Source organism: Emydura macquarii, unplaced genomic scaffold, assembly GCF_026122565.2.
Source record: "Emydura macquarii macquarii isolate MOO-44397 ecotype Brisbane River unplaced genomic scaffold, CSIRO-AGI_Emac_v2 contig_2422, whole genome shotgun sequence".
Classification (NCBI taxonomy): Eukaryota; Metazoa; Chordata; order Testudines; family Chelidae; genus Emydura; species Emydura macquarii.
Window position 1 is genome coordinate 38244277 of NW_027132559.1, and position 16246 is coordinate 38260522.

A 16246-nucleotide genomic window follows, 5' to 3' on the forward strand; every position below is an offset into this window, starting at 1 on the left:
GCTGGTGGGCCAAGGAGGGGGAATACAGGTGCAGTTGCTCTGAACTGTGACATGTGGACACAACCTCTCCCAGTGAGGATGCACAGCACCCACAAAAGCAGCCAGGCATGCACATTCTTTAGCAACATAGCAATGATGGTGGCTGCACGCTGGCAAAAGTTCTAGTGGCAAAAATTTTCTAATGTAGAGGTGTCTGATGCTAGTTTCCTCATACAATCCAATATCACAGTGGGGAAGGAGTATCTTCTGTAGTTTACATCACCTAGAAACAGCAACTACTCCCTGATCTTCCTTTGCCCTACTTTCAACTGTATAGCTTGCTAGAGATGGACTATGCCAGCAATGGTCCTGCATCATCAAGGTCAGCTTATAGATGCATAAATAAAACGAATGGGTGGGGAGAGGGAGAAAGACATACTATGCATTCCCTAGCTGCCTGTATATACAAAAAATTAAAAAAGGTAATTTGGTCATTCGTCTTCAAGATGAAATAGTGTGTGTGAATAATGTGCAGTAGTTGAGGGGGAATACTTGGGTCACTTCAGCACAGGAAGGCAGCAAGGGCCCTGTTTTAAAAGCTGAGACCCAGGAGGGTTTGCACAAAAGAAAATTCGCCCTGTGGGTGCAGTGGCGCTTAGACGGTGATCTGGCAGCCCCGGCCGTGCTCTCACTTGCAGAGGGCAGAAACATAGGGAAGTTCTTTAATTGCGTCCATTTTTTGTTTCTTTTGTCCAAATCAAACACGTCGGACCAGTCCTGGCAGGGTCCGTGTCTTCCGCAGGGGGGCTGCATTTCACAAACAAGAGCCATGCCCATACAAGGAAGCCCACGTCGCGCTGAGGTGCTGGATCGGTCCTGCAGGCGCAGTCCAGTTTTTGCCCCGGTTTTGCAGCCACTCGGGAAAGCCTCTGGCTCTTGGACGGGAGATGAAGGACGTGGCTGCGTGCGGCGGGGACGGGGCTGGGTGCAGCCCTCACCGACCTGCCTCGTCGCCCTGTGGGTTCACCCCCCGCCCAGCCCGTCAGGCGAAACTTCGCCGGCGCCGGCTGGAGAAGGGCAGGGCAGGGCACTACAGCGGCGCGGCTCGCCCCTGGCCGGGGACCCCGCGTCGGGGGGCGACGGTACTTACGGTCCCTGCCGCGCTCAGCCTCGCGCTCTCCCTCTTCCCGGCGCGGCGCCTCCCCCTCTCCACCCCCTCAGCCTGGCGGCGGCGGCGGCGGCACCCGCCGCTCCCCGCGCTCCAGTCTCCTCCGGCAGAGGCGGCAGCAGCAGCTCGGGCGAAGCGAGCGGAGCCTCCCCTCTCCCTCCCAGCGGCCGCCGCCTCTTCCTGCCCCAGCCGGCCGTGGGAGGCGCTGAGGGAGCCCAGCCCAGCCCGTCGCCGCTCCCCGGGCAGGGCGCCGGCGCGCGGGGCTCCAGGCTGCGCTGATTCACGGCCGGGCTGGCTCGGGGCGAAGCCGGCTGCTACTTTTCTCCAATGGTCCAAAGCGACATGTCCAAATCGCCTCCCACTCCGGCGGCGGCGGCGGCGGCGCAGGAGCTGCAGATGGAGCTGCTGGACAATCCCCCACCCGCCGCGACAGCAGCGCAGGTACCTGCCCGGTGGGGTGGTGGTGAGGGGGGTTCCCCGGGCCCGGGGTCCCTGGCTGTGCCGCTGGTGTTTGCCGGCTCCCTTCAGCTAGTCTCTGGCTTCCGTCTTTCTCCCCCCATCAGGACCTTGCGGTGGTAAGGGGCGGGCGGGAGGGCAGCTCTGGGGGGTCTCACTCCCCCCTCCCTGTAGGGACAGATGTGCAAATCTAATCCGATCCCCTAGCTCGGGAGAGTGTCTGTCTGGGCTGGAACATCCATCCCTCACCGTCAAAACGACTCTTAGCTGCGAAGAAATGCTTTAAAACGAGCCATAGGAGGTCCCACCCTTCTGAGCCTCAACGAGATGAGGAAAGGAACAGCAGGATTTCCCGAACTCCTTACCCTCCAACTTCAATTCCCATCTACAAGGGTAGTTTGATAGTTCTTAGAAGCGATTCGAGATCCGTTTTCCCCTTAAAATGCTATTTAATTAAAATATATTCATGCAAAGAAGTATTCGGTGCTGTAGATATGTTGTAAACTTTTTCATTATCAAAAAGAATGTAGATGTATGTAAGAACACATTCTTATGACTGTATTGTTCAATGCCTTCCTAAAGCAAACGGTTGTTTCACCAGCTCTAACAACCTGTTGTATCTGGTTTGATTTACATGTTGCTTACCATACAATGCTACAGCCCGTCTCCCCCTCACATCCAATATGTATTCATACATTAGGAACCCTGCTTTATAGGGGAAGATAGAATTTATGTCATATAAAGCAGCAGGAGTAAGGACTTCAGCTGGAATAAAGGTGTTCATCTCCTTACAAATTCTAGCTTCTACAATAAAATTAGGAAGCTGGGAGTACCGTTTTCTCCCCAAGGATGCTGTAAAAGTATAATATATATTGAATGCAAGTAGGCGTGTGTGCATCTTTGAGATAGAGAAATGGAGATTAACACACCTATTGAAGATCTTGCATTTTGAGAGCAAGCTTTGGGTTAGTATGTTAATATTGTATAATATCTCTCTTAGCTTTACATTACTGGTCTGCATAGATTTATGGTACTATTTTAAAACCCAATAAGTGTGTGTTCATATCTTATTGTGTGCATTTGAAATAATGAACACTCTGGTTCTCGTTAAGAATGAAAGGTATTTTCTCTTTGGGATTATATCTTTTTGTTGTTGTCAAAGCCATTTCTGATCCTTTATTTTAGGTCCACTGGTATCACAAAAATGTTGGAATAGAACCGTTGTCACATGAAAATTGTGTCAGCCTGTCAAATTAAATTGACCTTTACTGAAGATCATTAAAAATGAATAACGTTCAGCTATTGAGAAACCAGTTTATGTTTAAAAAGAGAGAGAGAGAAAGTGTAGGTTTTTTCCCCCTTTTTGCTTATAAAACTACAGTCAGAAATATAGCACCGTGGGCGCATGCTTTGCAAGCCTTCCCATACCGTGGTGCCCTGGTACCTAATTCATGACCTACAAATACTTCTGTTTTTCTGGTCTCTGCCCTATCCTGAGCAGAAACTGACACCTATATCAAATTCTGTGGTGGTTTTCTGATGTGGACAAATGTCCACTAATGATCACAAAATTCATTATTATATGTGTTCTTAACTAGGCAAAAAAGAATCTCTCTTTAAAGGCTTTAAAGGTGAATGGCTAGTTCACGAACAACATCCTGCATTATTTGTATCTCAGGTACAGTACTTGTATTCTGCTTTTTGTAATCTGTTTTTGAATGGCTAGAGCACAAATGGTGTTTTTTTTCAGTAAAGATAATGAAGCTTTTCAGTAATTGCAGTGAGCAAATTTCAATTCTCTGTACCAAAGTCCATCAGACAAAACAACAATCTTATTGCCTTTAGACACAGGTATCCTAGTCATATGTAATCCTTTTGTATCAAAGAAATAATATTATTTAGAGTAGAAGACCCTTTTGCCTGAATATTAATATTCAATTAATTCCTTAGTGTTTTATTGCACTGAGAGACCATTATCCTTTTGTTTCATTATTTCTGAAAAATGATTGTAGGGTATGTGATCCATCACCTACAGTACCTACATATCTCTAGTAATGCCAAATTCACCCACATGTTTAAGGTACCTGGGGCTATTATGTTATGTGATACTACTAGAAGTATTCCATCCCAAGATAGTATTCCCCGTAGTGATGTTAGAACCATTCAAGTTTTGTGCAGCAACATCACTCATCACTCCTTGAAGTACTTTCAGGAGTGTTATTCCTAGGAATTATGACTTTAGAAATCCTGTAATGGGCAATTATGAAATAACCCGCGAAGTGGGGAAATATCTTGTCTGCGATGAGTTCTTCCTCTGTTCTCCCATAATTATTCCCCTCTCATCTTGCCCTTTCTTTACCTTCTTCTGCATTATCTGTCAATTAATTTCCTAATGGCTTGACAAATTGTAAAAGAAAACAAGTTCCCTCTTCCTTTTTTTCCTTTTTTCTTAATCTCTGTTATATCTTTTTACAGAGCCTCAAACTTCTAGTCTTATTGTGATGGCTGTCTTGTGGCAATAGATACTCCCTTCTTTCTATTCAAAGGGCTTCTATCTTCCACATTTCAGGAGTTCTTGCTTTTGTTTCTAATGTGTATATGCAGGCTATCCTCTAATATAGGAATACTGGGTCTGTGTGAATGTGTATAGTTGCCGCTGGGCTGAGCGCATGTGATTTCAGGTCCTTGAAATAGGTCAGTTTCCATTGTTGGAGAGAAACTGATGTCATGGAGTGAGGTATTGTGTAATGTATTTGTTTTTGCACTATGTGAATATTATCTACAAATATTAGATCCTGTTGTTCTTAAAGCAAGAGAGATCCATTGGCACACATGGGCTAAAACCCCAGTTTAGTCACGTGAGCAGTCACCAGGAACCAGCTGCCCTCATTGCTGTCCTCCCATCATTCCTTCTACCATGGAATCTTCCCCTCTCCATTGACATATCACCCTCCAGTGAAGAGCCAGAAGAGCAGCAGCAGATTCATCAACTGATCAGATACATCTTAGCCAACTTACTCTGTACATATATACCCCATTTCACCTGTTCTCTAAATATATTCTTCTCTTGCAAAGCCTTAATTTGTTAATATTAACTCACAAAATAACTTTATAATTAATAGCCAAAGAGATCCTGTTACTCTTCATTTAAGTAAATACCAACAATAATTCTGTAACTATTTACTATGGAACTATTGAAGGTTTTATTCTCATCTATCAGTATTCTTCAGCTGCCAGCACCAACATGGCAAATGCTCGAATAGAGTAGATTATAATTAAGAGGAGTTGAGACCAAATTGCCCTTTGTAGGCTTCCAGCATGGTCACTAGCATGAGGCAGTGTTTTCCACCGTGAAGGCTGGAGGTGGTAACCTCCTTCCAGTGTTGCACTCTTTTATGGTAGAAAAAATGTTAGTAGCCTTGAATATAAACCAGTGCAGATTGCAAGAATTATTTCTCTTTGATTCTTTCCCAAACTGTCGAGGGGTTCAACCTGCATCACCTGGCTCTGTGTCAGCAGTAGTTGGGTTTTGAGTTACCTGTCTCTACTGCAGGCATTTGTTTCTTGGTTGTGTACAGTATGCCATCAATTGTTGCCCTTGCTCTTTAGATATTTCCCCACTCTTGGGTCCATCTGAAGCTCTCTGGTAATTTCAGTTCCTACTTCCTTTAATGTCTATTCACTGCCTTCTAGAGGTCATATTCCTGGTTTATACAATTGCAAGCCATTTTGAATGGAAAGTTCTAGCAATATTTCACCCCTATATTCCTAAGAGCTTCCATGACCTGGCTGTAAATTGGTGCACAGCTGGAGAAGGCAGAATCATACTCCAGACAACTGCACCATTCCAGTTCCTTTGCTCAAGGCTTTTCTGCATCAATATAGACAAGATTCAAAACAACACAAAGCAGTGTCACTATCCCTTTGGGTCTTGTCTTCTTAGACTTTGTCTTCAGGGCTCCACAGTCCTCCTCAGCTGAGGCTTCGCCATAGTTTGCTCTAGCTCCCTCCTGGTGTCTGTCTCTCAGGCCTTTCATCTAACAGATGCAGAGATACGCACCCCCACAGGTTTTTCCAGGCTCCTGGTCCCTCATTTCTGTTTTCTTCTTTGAGTCAGGAAGCCTTGTATAAAAATTCCGGTTGGGCAACGGCTTCCAGTCTTAAAGGGCCCAGGGGCTATAAGAGGCATGCTGGGAGGGGCACATGTGCCTCAAGACCCAGTCCTTCTGTTACATGCTCCTTTCCCTCAGATTGAAGGCAGAGAGGTCTTAATCTATGGTGTGATGAATCTGATGAGCGGCAGACTCAGTAGGTCCCATTGTCACCTCTAGAATGTAGTAGGTCAACAGGAAGTAGAAGATTCCTTGGCAGTTAGGGGGACAGTTGGTCTGAGTGAGGAGAGCAGACCCAGTCCCTGCTCCTGGCTAATAGGGTGAGGGTGGCATAAACTCTTTGAAAGTGTCTGTCATGGGAAGGGAGCTGGCCTTCTGGAGATCTGGTAGTAGAGGAGAGGCAGCATGAGATTTGGGAGATTGATGAAAAGCAGAGAACCCCATGAGGGAGAGGCTGTTGTTAGCAGCAATAGCGGCAACAGCATATTGCAGGCTGACACAAGGCCTGTGGGGGAGGAGCAAAGACTTGACCCTGCACCAGGTTTCTGAATAAAGAGGGGCTTGGATACTGAAGCAGTATCCCTGCAAAGTACTTGTAAAAGGGCAGGAAGTTTGCACATAACAGAGACTACAGTGAAAGCAGTCTGCAGAGCAACTGGACGACTGCATGGAGGAGCTCCCAATAAGATATCACTATGGAATTGAACACTGGCATGTTGGGAACTACTGGCTGATTCCCAGGTGCACTTATTTGGGGGCATTCCAGGTACTGTGCCTGAGTAGCCCTAGCCCTCTAACCCTGTGGGTTAAGGAGGAATTATGTTTATCCTTTGTTATAGTTTAAGCTATTGTATCTGAGATACTTGTGACCTTCTTTTCTGCCTGCTCTGCTAAACAATTGTTTTTGTCTAAGCAGTGTGTCTGAGTGCTTATTGGGACTCACCAGGTGCTAGAGTCAATTAAAGCATACTGACTGAGGTGCTTGAAGTGCTTGCCTCTGAATCATGCTATGGATAACACACTATTGAATATCACAGGCGGTTTGATATACCACAGCACTGAACAACCTCGTTTGGTTGGGATGATTACAGTGGCAAGGGATTGTTCTTGAACTGAGTGGTAGAATTGGGTCAGCATGTCCTGAATTTTCCTTAGATTCTGTTCTTTGTCATCTAGTGTATATGCACTTTTAAGTTTCTTGGTCTTGAATCCTGCTGCTGGGGGAGGAAAGAGCAGTTGGTGTGCTCTGTCTGTTAGAATATGAACATTCTCTTTTCACTGAAGAAATTCTTTATTCAGAAATTCTACAGGTCTTTTAGAATTACACTTCTCTATTACTTTAGGTACTCATTTGTTCCTTATGTTAGTCCTTCATTCCTGGATCCATAGGTCATCTAATCTTCATTCCAGCTCTTGATTTTTGTTTTCTTTCTGTTTCATTCTCTCCATCTTATCATTTTTGTATTGAGACCTGACTCCACTTTAATGACTCTGCTGGCTGAATCCTCTGCATCTTTCTTTAAGCATTTGAATGAGACAAACTTTTGACTGTTTTATAATTTTAGATTTGCCTCTAACTCTTTAATATCAGTCTTAATGGCTAGCACTGTATTCTCCATTATAGGTTGGGGGTCATCTACCACTGAGAGTAGTAGACGTGCTACTCTTTTCTGCCTTGGTGTAAAATATAAATTAATGGTAGCTGATGTTCATAGATATGCATTTAGGATTTACCATAGATTCATAGAGTCAAAGGCCAGAAGGGACCATTGTGATCATTTAGTTTGACCTCTTATATAACACAGGCCATAGAACTTTCCCCCAAATAATTCCCAGAACATATATTTTAGAAAGACATCCAATCTTTATTTAAAAATTGTCAATTATGGAGAATCCACCACAACCTTTGGTAAATGGTTCCACTGGTTAATTACTGTCACTGTTAAAGTTTTACACCTTATTTTCAGTCCATGCTGACTGGTTTTCTGGGTGTGGGTTGAGTTACATGATGCCATTAGAATCACTTTTCCAGATGCAGTTTAGCATAGCATTTTGCCTATGGTGATCAGCCATGCCTTCTATTTATGCCATGTATGTCATGAAGAATTAAATATTGTGGATGCAGGCTTTCTGTACATAGAACATAGCTGGATCTAGTTAAAATCATCGGGTTTCACTGTGGAAAAATGAACTCTCTTTAGCGCCTAATAATTTTGAAATAATTGTTCACATATGAAACTGTTCATACTCAGTGAACCACTATGCATGTTTAAGAAGAATAGTATGATTGTCATTGTTTATTAGATAAGATGGATTTAAATAAAGGGCAAGTGACTTATTTTTAGGTAAAAGTGAGAATGAAAAACATGTCTTCATCACTTTTCTTCTTAAAGATTGTGGTAGGTGAACAATTTTCACAAAAATAATTTTGTTGTTAAAAAAAAACTTACATAGCTGAAATACCTGACTGGTATTTTAGGAAGCAACAGAATTTAAACGTATGTGTTGTGTTTCTTTGTCTGTGGCAACACAGCACATTTTGAAAGAACTGTACACACCTAACTAATAAAGCAAGCTAAGGTCCTGATCCTATAAACACTTACACGCATGCATAACTTTACTGGCATCAGCAGTCCATTGAAGTCAATGAGATGACTTCCATTAGTGAAGTTATTCCCATACTTAAATGATTGCAGGATTGGAGAATTACTAATTGCAAAACAAATACAATTACTTTGTGCCAGATTGTTGCTGACCATATGCAGATGTTCTTGGGGTAGTATTGAGGAGCATTGCCTTTGTACATATAGCATACAAACCCAGACTACAGAGACTGTTCCCTGCATGAATCCTGCTGTATGCCAGCTCATGGATGGAGCAGGCTGTCCTAGTGGGAACATGCTGAAACATTCAGAAGTATGGCAAAACGTTATCTAGTCCCTTTGTGCATTGGGTTCAAGTAAAGGCTGGCCCACCTTGCTATTTATTCAGGCCAATGGCTACCTGCTACAATTCAGCTTATTTGTAATTATTCCGTAATAGCCAACTGTTATACCCTTCTTCCTGAAATACAAGCAAAATGTAGATGAAATACCTAATTTTAATACTGAAATTTGCTGTCTAGTATTATGTACATTGTGATTGAAAAATCGATTTCCTGTTCTTCCAAAATTGTAATTCCAGAAACAATTGTTCATACGTATAAAAAGCTTGAACTTGTACAGGATAGCTGTGAAGAAATACACACTAAGAGGCAAAAAATAATAAAAGGACAGAATCAGTGTTCCCAAATCTCATAATTTTATCATAAAATTAAATCCACAGCTCTCGGAGTCATGATTATGTGAGAATCTCAGCTCCAAAAACAAAAACACAAAAAGCCAGTTGCTCACTCTCATAGTTGGGGAGAAAAGCTTGAAAATTTAAACCCTAAGGGCTCAAACACCAGAGAACAAATAAAAAGAACCCAAAATGTATTGACTTTAAAATCATGTGAATTTTAAAAATAATTTCATGATTATTTTGTTGGGAGACTGACTCATGATTGACTGACTACCAGAATATACCTGATTAACAGCAAGAGTAAAATTTAAGAGGGGATTATGTGGCCCAATAATAAGTTATAATAAGGATAACTCTCAACCTGGAGTTTCCTCACATGCCCAAATCGTTCCTCCTTTTTTGTTTTGTTTTGTTATTTACTCTGCACAGAGCTTACAGTATCAGACAAGAAACAAACCAGATACAGATAAATATATGGGGGAGTACAAGGAAACAATGAGACAGTATTGGTCAGCATGATAGACAGTGGTAGCAGCACACCAGAGGCTGTTGGTACATTTTTGTAAGCATGATGGCAAAGAAGAATTATAAAAAGGATAATGAGGTGGCTTTTTGGATGTTTGCGGGGAGCTCCCCTCAGGTGTGAGAGGTAGCATGGGAGAAAGAACTGAGGTGCTTGTTTAAAAATTTAACAAGTAGGAGATGGAGGCTGGCTTTATTGGCTGATTGGAAGCAAGAGGCGACATCTTGATAGTGAATGAAAGATGATACATAGGGTGAGGATTGACTGTGAAGGGCCTTGAAAGTGAAGTAACATGAAATACAAGCAACATACATTTGATGTGATAAAGAGGGAGCCAGTGGAGGGATTCAAAGAGAGGGGTGAAATGATCAAAGTGACAGGATAGATGAATAATCTTTGTGGCTGCATTCTAAATGGATACGAGCAAATCAAGATTGCATTTGTCAAAGCCAGAGAAAAGGATGTTGTAGTAATCAAGATGTGAGATGATGAGAACCTGGACAAGAGTTTAGCGGTGTGGATGTATAGGAAAAGTTATATATATTAGTGATGTTATGTAGAAAGAATCTGAAAGATTTAGACATAGCCTGGATCTGAGGACCTAGAGAGAGGTTGAAGTCAAAGATGATGCACAGGTTATGGGCCTGAGTGACAGGCAGGACAGCGGTGTTGTGTACAGTGACCAAAAGGGAGGTGGCTACTGAACAGAAATATTCATTGAATATGTCTTCCTTTTTTGTATTATTATTGACAGTTCTATCATATCCAACTAGTAATAAACCAATACCATTGTTAGGACTCCTTTTGTTCCTGGTATATTTAAAAAGCCTTATTTGTATCATCTGTAACTCTGCTGGCCATAGATTTCCCTTGTGTCCTTTTGCTTCCATTATCAATTTTCTCAATTCCTAGCTTTTAATTTATGTTCATTATTATCAGCTTCTCCTTTTTTCCATTAGTTTTATGTTGGTTTTTTTTCATTTTTTATGGCTGCTTTCACTTCCCCTCCAAGTCAGGCTGGTTTATTGACCAGTGTTGCCTTCTTTCTCAGTTGTATGGTTGTGGATTTTGGAGCAGCTAGTATAAAGTTCTTAAACAGTTTCCAATTATCATTCACATTTTTCTGTTTAAATTCTTTCTCCCAGCTGATTTGGCTCATAATTAGGACATACTGAAGACTTCTCCAGCATCTCTATGATTAGGAAGTATATTTAAAGTAACTATAAAATAAACCTTACCTCTTAGTCATTCTGACTTGTGTAAACAATATAACTTTGTACTAGTTTATAAAATTGCTTCACTGAACCTGAAAGGAGAGAGAATCTTTCAGGACTTGATTGTGCAAATATATTATATACTAAATTATATTGGTGACTTTTATGCGGGTGTTCCATCAATTACTTGCATAAGTGCTCACCAATTTGAGGAAGATTACCCAGTTAAGCCCCTAACAGTCGAACATGTCATGTTACATCAGTAACATTTGTACTGTAGGGTTCTGCGTAAAGTAAATTAACACTGTTTTGGTTTTTTTACAGTCTCACGGAAAAGGGGCTAGAAGAAAAAACCGATTTAAAGGATCAGATGGGAGTACATCTTCTGACACTACCTCTAATAGTTTTGTACGTCAGGTATGTTATGCTTTTTTTAGGTTGTCATTCAGTTTTCAAAGGATATTCCAAACTTCTTGGTGTTCAGGACATTCCAGACAACCAGACCTTTTCTTGCAGTATTAGTGATCAAGGCACAGCATGGTGTTTTTGGACACAAAACATAGCAGCTTTCAGTGATAGTGCAATAAGAAATGTTAAGTTAGTTTTGTTTTGCTGTTGCTGAGAGTAGTATTTACTGTGCATAGTGATTCAGTGGTAAATTTTTTTTTTTTTCTTTTTATCACCGAAATTCCATGAGGTGATTAAGGATGTAGGGGAATGGGTAGACAGTTGGGAGGGCTGGAGTAACAGCTGTAACAGGGACATCATACTCCCACCAACCCCATGGAGATTCCCTGCTTAAAATAGTGCTGTGTGAGGCAGCATTAACTTAGATGCTATTTTCCTTCTTCCCAATGTTATTTCAGGACCCCAGTAGGAGAGGAAATCCTGCAAACATAGTCCCACCAGACTGGCATGGAGCTGGGAGAGGGCTGCTAAGGACAGAAAACCAGTGCAGAGTTATTCACACTCTGTGAATCCCCAACATATGCAGATTTCAGAGTGGATTTATTAGTTTTGATGGAATAATACTGGGGAAATTCTGAGGGGGAGCCTTGTAAAGTTTGCAGTCCTTAGTGTGGATTTACTGTGTAGGAGTTGATTTGACCCACAGAGAGAGTGAAAATCTCCAAGGCACACTGTATTCTGTGGCTGCAGAGGTCACCGTTTGTTGCAGAATTAGGCTACAGGAATAGTGTCTTTAAAAAAAAAGTAGCTGTTATGGTTGAGGACAGAACCTTGAAAATATGAAGCAAATATAAACAATGCAGACACATCTGTCTGAGTCTGAAGAGAGCCTACAACAAAGCTCTGATAAATTAATTTTCCTATCCATTTTATCTGAGATTTTGCAGGTGCAGAATTTGGCATTTTTGCTGCAGAATTCACCATTTTACTGCAATGAAGCATGCAACATTTTGGTTTTTGTCACCTTTTCTTGTCAAGTTCCCTTGGTTTTTCCTTTACTTGAATGCAAAATCTTAACAGTGACCTCATATGCATTTATTTCAGATCAGCTCATCAGACTGTCAACTATTCCATGTATTTGGGAAGTTATTCTCACTGTGGTCATGTTAAAGTTTTGTGTTAGATTGCAAATTTGATTAAATTAGAGTATGTATTGCTTTTTGATATCTGTTGGAGATGGAAGTGAAAGCCGTATGAAGTACTGGAGTGTATTATCAATGGTGTTGTGTGCAATGAAGGTGAAAAGGAATGCACAAGGCTTTCCCCTTAACTTCCTGTGTCCATACTTTAAGATTTTAGGTGGATGGGATGTGTGCTGCCACAACCTTACCTGCCACTAAAACATAGTTTTTGTTTATCAATTTCTTGGGCTGGGGGGTTATACTGCTTTGGTGTACCTCAGTGTATGACTTGCCAGAATCAGGGAGAAAGGGAACTGCACCTGCCTGGGAATTAGAGGGAAAAACTGTGCTGCTGAAGGTGCTTCTGACTATGTCAACCCACCTGAAGAGTACTAGAGACTGTGATGTGAGTCAGTAAACTCTTTGTTTGTGACATTTTATACCTGTTTTCTTGAAAATAAAAGAAAATAAAATAAAAAGTAAGCACACTAAGAACAATCCTCCATGTTTAGTAGTGACAATGTAATCTGTCAGCTAGAGGTTATGTTCATGAAGGAATCTGTGTCAGCACTCTTTTCCTGAAACATTCTATAACCTCTCATGTACTTCTGGAAATTGGGTACAGCCAAGAGCTGCTTCAGCAGCAGGGTACACATGCTTGCATTACACCAGCACATCTGCTTAGTAATCTCCTCCTTCCCCGCCAATATGAAGCATAACTCTCAAATTTCAAAGATGCCAGTGTGGGACACTTGCCAGTGTGATGGCTGCCATCTTGGCCAACACCAGGAATTTGAGCCAATGACATCTATAGCTTAAATAATGAGTCTTTACTGCAGGTACTAAAGAATCAGGTTCTCAAAAATAGTCATGAACTCACATTACTGTGGATATCGGGAGTGTGTGTGGGAGGACACATAACACACATTGACTTATGGGTTACTCAGGTAAATATGTGACAAATGCCTGAAAAGTAAAATGTGTATTTTGGTAATTCACACCATAATTTACAGATTATCATAGTTTTTAAGTACAAAACCTGCTTTAAACTGATCTTTTCACTGAGGATAGTATAAAGCCAATAATGATAAATGTATACATTATATAGTATTGTTCCAAAAAGATTCAGCATCCCTGAATAAGACACAGAAAAATTGTTTGAATCATAACAGGTGTGTGAGATAAGTGTTTCTGCATGAGTTTGCTCACTGCAGAGTTTCTTTCAGAGTTCAGGATTGCATCCTGAGCAAGCAGTCCTGGTCTGACCCTCCTCCCTATTCAGCTAGCTTGATATCCTAGCCCAAAGAGGAATTGCTAGCAGCATTACTACAGTTAGATTCAAAAGCACAGCAGATATTGGATGATAAATGTTGAAAGTACTTCTAGGCAATAGATGCAGCCACTCTCCACTAGATAAGTTTGTGTGTGGTCTTCCTAGAATATCACAGATTCATATTACAGGATCTCTTTCTGTACTTGTATCTTTTGTGGAAGATTGTCATGTTGGTATAAACTAACTATTATTTTCCCTTCTGCAGCAGTAGTTACTTTTTGGGGCACAGTGAGATTAGTTATCCTCATTCTAGCATATGAAGACCTGTCCCATTTGCACAGGATGAATATAAAGGGCTAGCAGCCCGGTATTTGGATGTGGCAGCTTTCTTAGTGTCTGCAACTGAGGTTAATTTCAAGAATAGCAGTGCAGGACTACCATGGAGAAAAAAATTAGGGGTAGGAAGGGTTGGAAGAAGCATGGAGTGTGAAAAGTAGGGGATGAATGTAAAAGTTAAGAATCAAACTTTTAATGTATTTTCTTGCCTTAAATTAGGTGATTGAACCTTGTCCCATTGCTCCTAATGCCTGACCTGGCTGTTCTGGTGGCTGATCTTCTTCTTTTGTTTTTCAGGGCAATTATCCTATTTGATGTAGGCTATATTTTCTTTGCCTTATCTGTTTTTTTTCCCCTTATTTCTTCTTTATCTCTTTTCTTCCTCTCTGACCCCATCTCCTATCAGGCTTATTACTTTCTTTTTTAATTTTGTTACTCTTTCTTTCATTTTACCTCTCTCCAAATGTTCTCTGCTGAAGAAATGTACTAATATGGACAGCGCTTTTAGCATCTAATGCTAGTAAATGGCTTTAAGTTCTAGAAGTATAAGTGAACCAACTTAAAAAAGTTAACAGAGGGGGTAACAAAGGTCCCTATCTGGACCAGTTACTCACCATTTAGCCATCCAGCTGTATCCTGTGCTTAAGATGAGATAGTCTAGGAAAGGCATACAAATTCTGTATGTAAGCACTGACGGAGAGTGATATTTTCCTTAATGGGTAGCTATGCGTTTGGTAAGAAAAGACACACATACCTAATGTTGAAGAAAAGCATATGTGTACCTGACACAGTGCATATGCTCTCAAACACGGAATAACCCTCTGAAGATAGGGCTTTTTAGTATTTCAAAGGTCAGTGAACATAGTGTGGACCCACAGATACATGTTTAATTAAAACTGCATAGAGGGGAATGTTAATATCTGTTGCTTGCTTGTGTGACCCAGTTTTCTGTGTCTCAGTTTGTGTGTTTCCTTAAGGACATATGCACCCCTGGCTCCACTATGTACCTGGCAAGTTTCCTGAGATGCATACCAAATACTACATTAGGAAGGAGAATGCCAACCTAGTTTTATTTGAATGGAATAGCAGCTTAGTAACATTTCTTTCAAATTATGTGACAGTTCCTGCTATTGTACACTGGGGATGAAATTGACCCTCGTGCAGAGGGCCCTCAGAAAATAGTATTAAACCCTTCATTCAGAGTGCACAAATAGAGCAGTCCAGAATGGGATGATGTTTCCTCTTGTTGAACTTTTTATGTATTAAGATACTGTTAAATTGAAAAGATTGTTTACAAAATGCTATATAAAATGGGCTTTTCAGCAGATCTACTCCCCAAATGTATTGTGAATCTTATCTGTTTACTTCACTGACAAAACTGTTTTACTGCTTTTTACTCTTTTTAGCACTACAGAGCTAAAGAAAATTGGATCATATATAGTTTTCATCAGCTTTTTTGAGCTTCGGCATGATAATCAGCTTGTTTCAAGGTTAACTATGAAAGACTGAAGCAGTTGCATTTTTCAAGGATTGGTCTTGGGACCAATCTTATTTAACATTTTTATCAATGATCTTGATACAAAAAGTGGGAGTGTGCTAATAAAATTTGTCAGTGACACAACGTTAAGAGGTATTGCCAATATGAGGGTGTGGAGGGGGGAGCTAGAATATCATACAAGAAGATCTGGGTTACCTTGAAAACTGGAGTAATAGAAGTGGGATGAAATGTAATAGTATAATGTCATGCACTTAGGGACTAAGAACAAGAATTTTTGCTATAAGCTGGGGACATACCAGTTGGAAGTGACAGAGAAAGAGAAAGACCTGGATGTATTGGTTGATCACAGGATGACTATGAGCCACCAGTGTGATGTGGTCGTGAAAAAGGCTAATGCAATCCTAAGATGCATCAGGCAAGATATTTCAGGTAGAGATAGGGAAGCATTAGCACCATTATACAAGGCATTGGTGAGACCTCACCTGGAATAGTGTGTGCAGTTCTCGTCTCCCAAGTTTAAGAAAGATGAATTAAAACTGAAACAGGTGCAGAGAAAGGCTAGTAAGATGATCAGAGGATCAGAAAACCTACCTTATGAGAGGAGACTCAAAGAGCTTGGCTTGTTTAGCCTAAACAGAAGAAGGCTGAGGGGAGATATGATACATAAGAAAGATAAATACCAGGGAGGGAGATGAGTTATTTAAGTTAAGCACCTATGTTGACACAAGAAAAAATGGATATAAACTGGCCATCAATAAGTATAGACTTGAAATTAGACAAAAGTTTCTAACCATCAGTGGAGTGAAGTTCTGGAAC

The 16246-nt window shown here is 41.2% G+C and overlaps 1 protein-coding gene across 1 annotated transcript in view; it reads left to right on the forward strand.

The window, feature by feature from the left end:
• The first annotated feature begins 1376 nt into the window (after positions 1–1376).
• CACNB2 (calcium voltage-gated channel auxiliary subunit beta 2) overlaps positions 1377–16246 on the forward strand; it is a 340464-nt gene continuing 325594 nt past the window's right edge. The window contains exons 1-2 of the mRNA XM_067562325.1: positions 1377–1588; positions 11059–11151. Coding sequence (XP_067418426.1) covers positions 1475–1588; positions 11059–11151 — 207 coding nt within the window. The 5' untranslated portion in view covers positions 1377–1474. The remainder of the gene's footprint in view (positions 1589–11058; positions 11152–16246) is intronic.